The sequence below is a fragment of the Mesitornis unicolor genome, unplaced genomic scaffold (genome assembly GCF_000695765.1).
Source record: "Mesitornis unicolor isolate BGI_N332 unplaced genomic scaffold, ASM69576v1 scaffold39445, whole genome shotgun sequence".
NCBI classification, from domain to species: domain Eukaryota; kingdom Metazoa; phylum Chordata; class Aves; order Mesitornithiformes; family Mesitornithidae; genus Mesitornis; species Mesitornis unicolor.
In genome coordinates, this window is record NW_010185508.1 from 1 (window position 1) to 1,767 (window position 1,767).

At 60.3% G+C, this 1,767-nt stretch overlaps 1 protein-coding gene across 1 annotated transcript; it reads left to right on the forward strand.

The window, feature by feature from the left end:
* The first annotated feature begins 50 nt into the window (after positions 1 to 50).
* LOC104534759 (calcium-binding protein 2-like) lies at positions 51 to 882 on the forward strand. The gene is made up of 5 exons (XM_010184863.1): positions 51 to 129; positions 232 to 366; positions 438 to 547; positions 634 to 781; positions 857 to 882. The coding sequence occupies exons 1-5, from the start codon at positions 51 to 53 to the stop codon at positions 880 to 882; spliced, it is 498 nt and encodes a 165-aa protein (XP_010183165.1).
* Positions 883 to 1,767: the final 885 nt, after the last annotated feature.

Consider the following 1,767-nt stretch of genomic DNA (forward strand, 5'->3'; position numbering starts at 1 on the left):
CCACCCACGAGCCAGCAGGGGGATTTAGGGCAGGATCCCTAGAGGAATCCATGGGAGAGGGTCCCCTCCTTCAGCTCTTCCCACTTTCTCTTTGCCAGGACCGAGAGCTGCGGCCTGAAGAAATTGAAGGTGAGACTTGCCTGCCTCAAGGCCGGGAGTGGGGGAGTCTTTGCCCTGGCTGGGGCGTGTGACGGTGCCAGGGTGCTGGCAGTGATGCTGCGCTGTCCCCAGAGCTGAAGCAGGCCTTCCGGGAGTTCGACAAAGACCACGACGGGTACATCAGCTACAAGGACCTGGGAGAGTGCATGCGGACCATGGGCTATATGCCCACCGAGATGGAGCTCATCGAGCTGTCCCAGCAGATCAGTATGTGGTGGGGTGTGGTGGGGCCCTTGGTGATCCCTGCCCTCCTCAGTGACACCCTGCTTCTCCCACAGCCGGAGGCAAGGTGGATTTTGATGATTTTGTGGAGCTGATGGGGCCCAAGATGCTGGCAGAGACAGCAGACATGATTGGAATCAAGGAGCTGCGCGACGCCTTCCGTGAGGTGAGGGGACGGAGGCGGGGGGGGACAGCACGGGCACTGGCTGATGCACCGAGGGCGGCTGTTGCTGATGGGCACTCGCCTTGCAGTTTGACACCAACGGGGACGGGCAGATCAGCATGGCGGAGCTGCGGGAAGCTATGCGCAAGCTTCTGGGGCAGCAGCTGAACTACCGGGAGGTGGACGAGATCCTCAAGGATGTGGATCTCAACGGGGACGGCCTGGTGGACTTCGAAGGTAGGGGTCAGGGAGGGGGCTGGGAACATCCCCGGGAATATTTGGGGTGTCCTGTACCTGTTCTCTTGCCGGCAGAGTTTGTGCGGATGATGTCGCGCTGAGGGTGGCGCATGCCAACGCAGGACCTGAGCCCCCGCCGTGCCTTACGAAGAGGAGGGGGCTGCAGAGGAGATGCTTGGCTCCAGCTGCTGCGGCTGGGGACGTGTCGGCGCGGCGTGGCACGTCCGAGCCCGGGGCAAAGCCCTCACTTCTTTAGCGCTGGAAGTGCTCAGACTCACTGGAGGTGCTCAGAGGTCCGACCGCAGCGTAGGGCGCCGAGGCTGACACCGGGCCCCTTTCGGCACAGACTCGGCTGGACGTCGGCCGCTCTCGCTCTGATCTCTGCTCTCTCCCACTTCCTGCCCTGCAGTGTCTCCCTTCCCAACGAGCCATTCCCCTCTCCTCCATCTCTACTGCCTCACATCTCCAGCCTTAATTGTGACCTCAATCTCCAACACCCAGCCCCTCATCCCTGTGATTTCTGGCTGACCCTATAACATCACCTCCTCTGCGACCGGGGTTTGCTCTCAGACTTACCCCAGCCCCCAGTGGGTGAGGCATCCCTGGACTTTTGGGGCTGGCATGGGCCCTCATAGACACTCTGTCTGGCCCCCAGTGCAGGAAAGGGCTCCTTGGGGCTTTGGCCAGGGCACCTTTGGACAAAGAAGCTGTTCTTGCATGGGTGGGAAAGGGAGCGGCATGCTGCAGGCAGGGCACCAGCACACGGCCAGGCACACTGCCCACCCGGGACGTGCTTTGGGGTAATTCGTGCACCTCTAAGTTAAGGAAATCCCCACCTAGGGATGGACGGGGGCTGAGCAAATGTATTACTTTTTCAATCTTTGCCCTTTTGGAATGAAAATTTCCTCTCTAACGGAGTTTTGTGTATCCTACTGTCGAGTTTAAATGGGATTCACCACAGTTGTCCATCACCACCCTGTACCCCC

Bases quoted from the DNA above. Each gene is read 5' to 3' on its own strand.
- LOC104534759 (XM_010184863.1), top strand. From the start codon at position 51: ATGGGAGAGGGTCCCCTCCTTCAGCTCTTCCCACTTTCTCTTTGCCAG. The intron at 367-437 runs GTATGTGGTGGG...CTTCTCCCACAG, and splicing joins CGAGCTGTCCCAGCAGATCA to CCGGAGGCAAGGTGGATTTT. The intron at 548-633 runs GTGAGGGGACGG...CTCGCCTTGCAG, and splicing joins TGCGCGACGCCTTCCGTGAG to TTTGACACCAACGGGGACGG.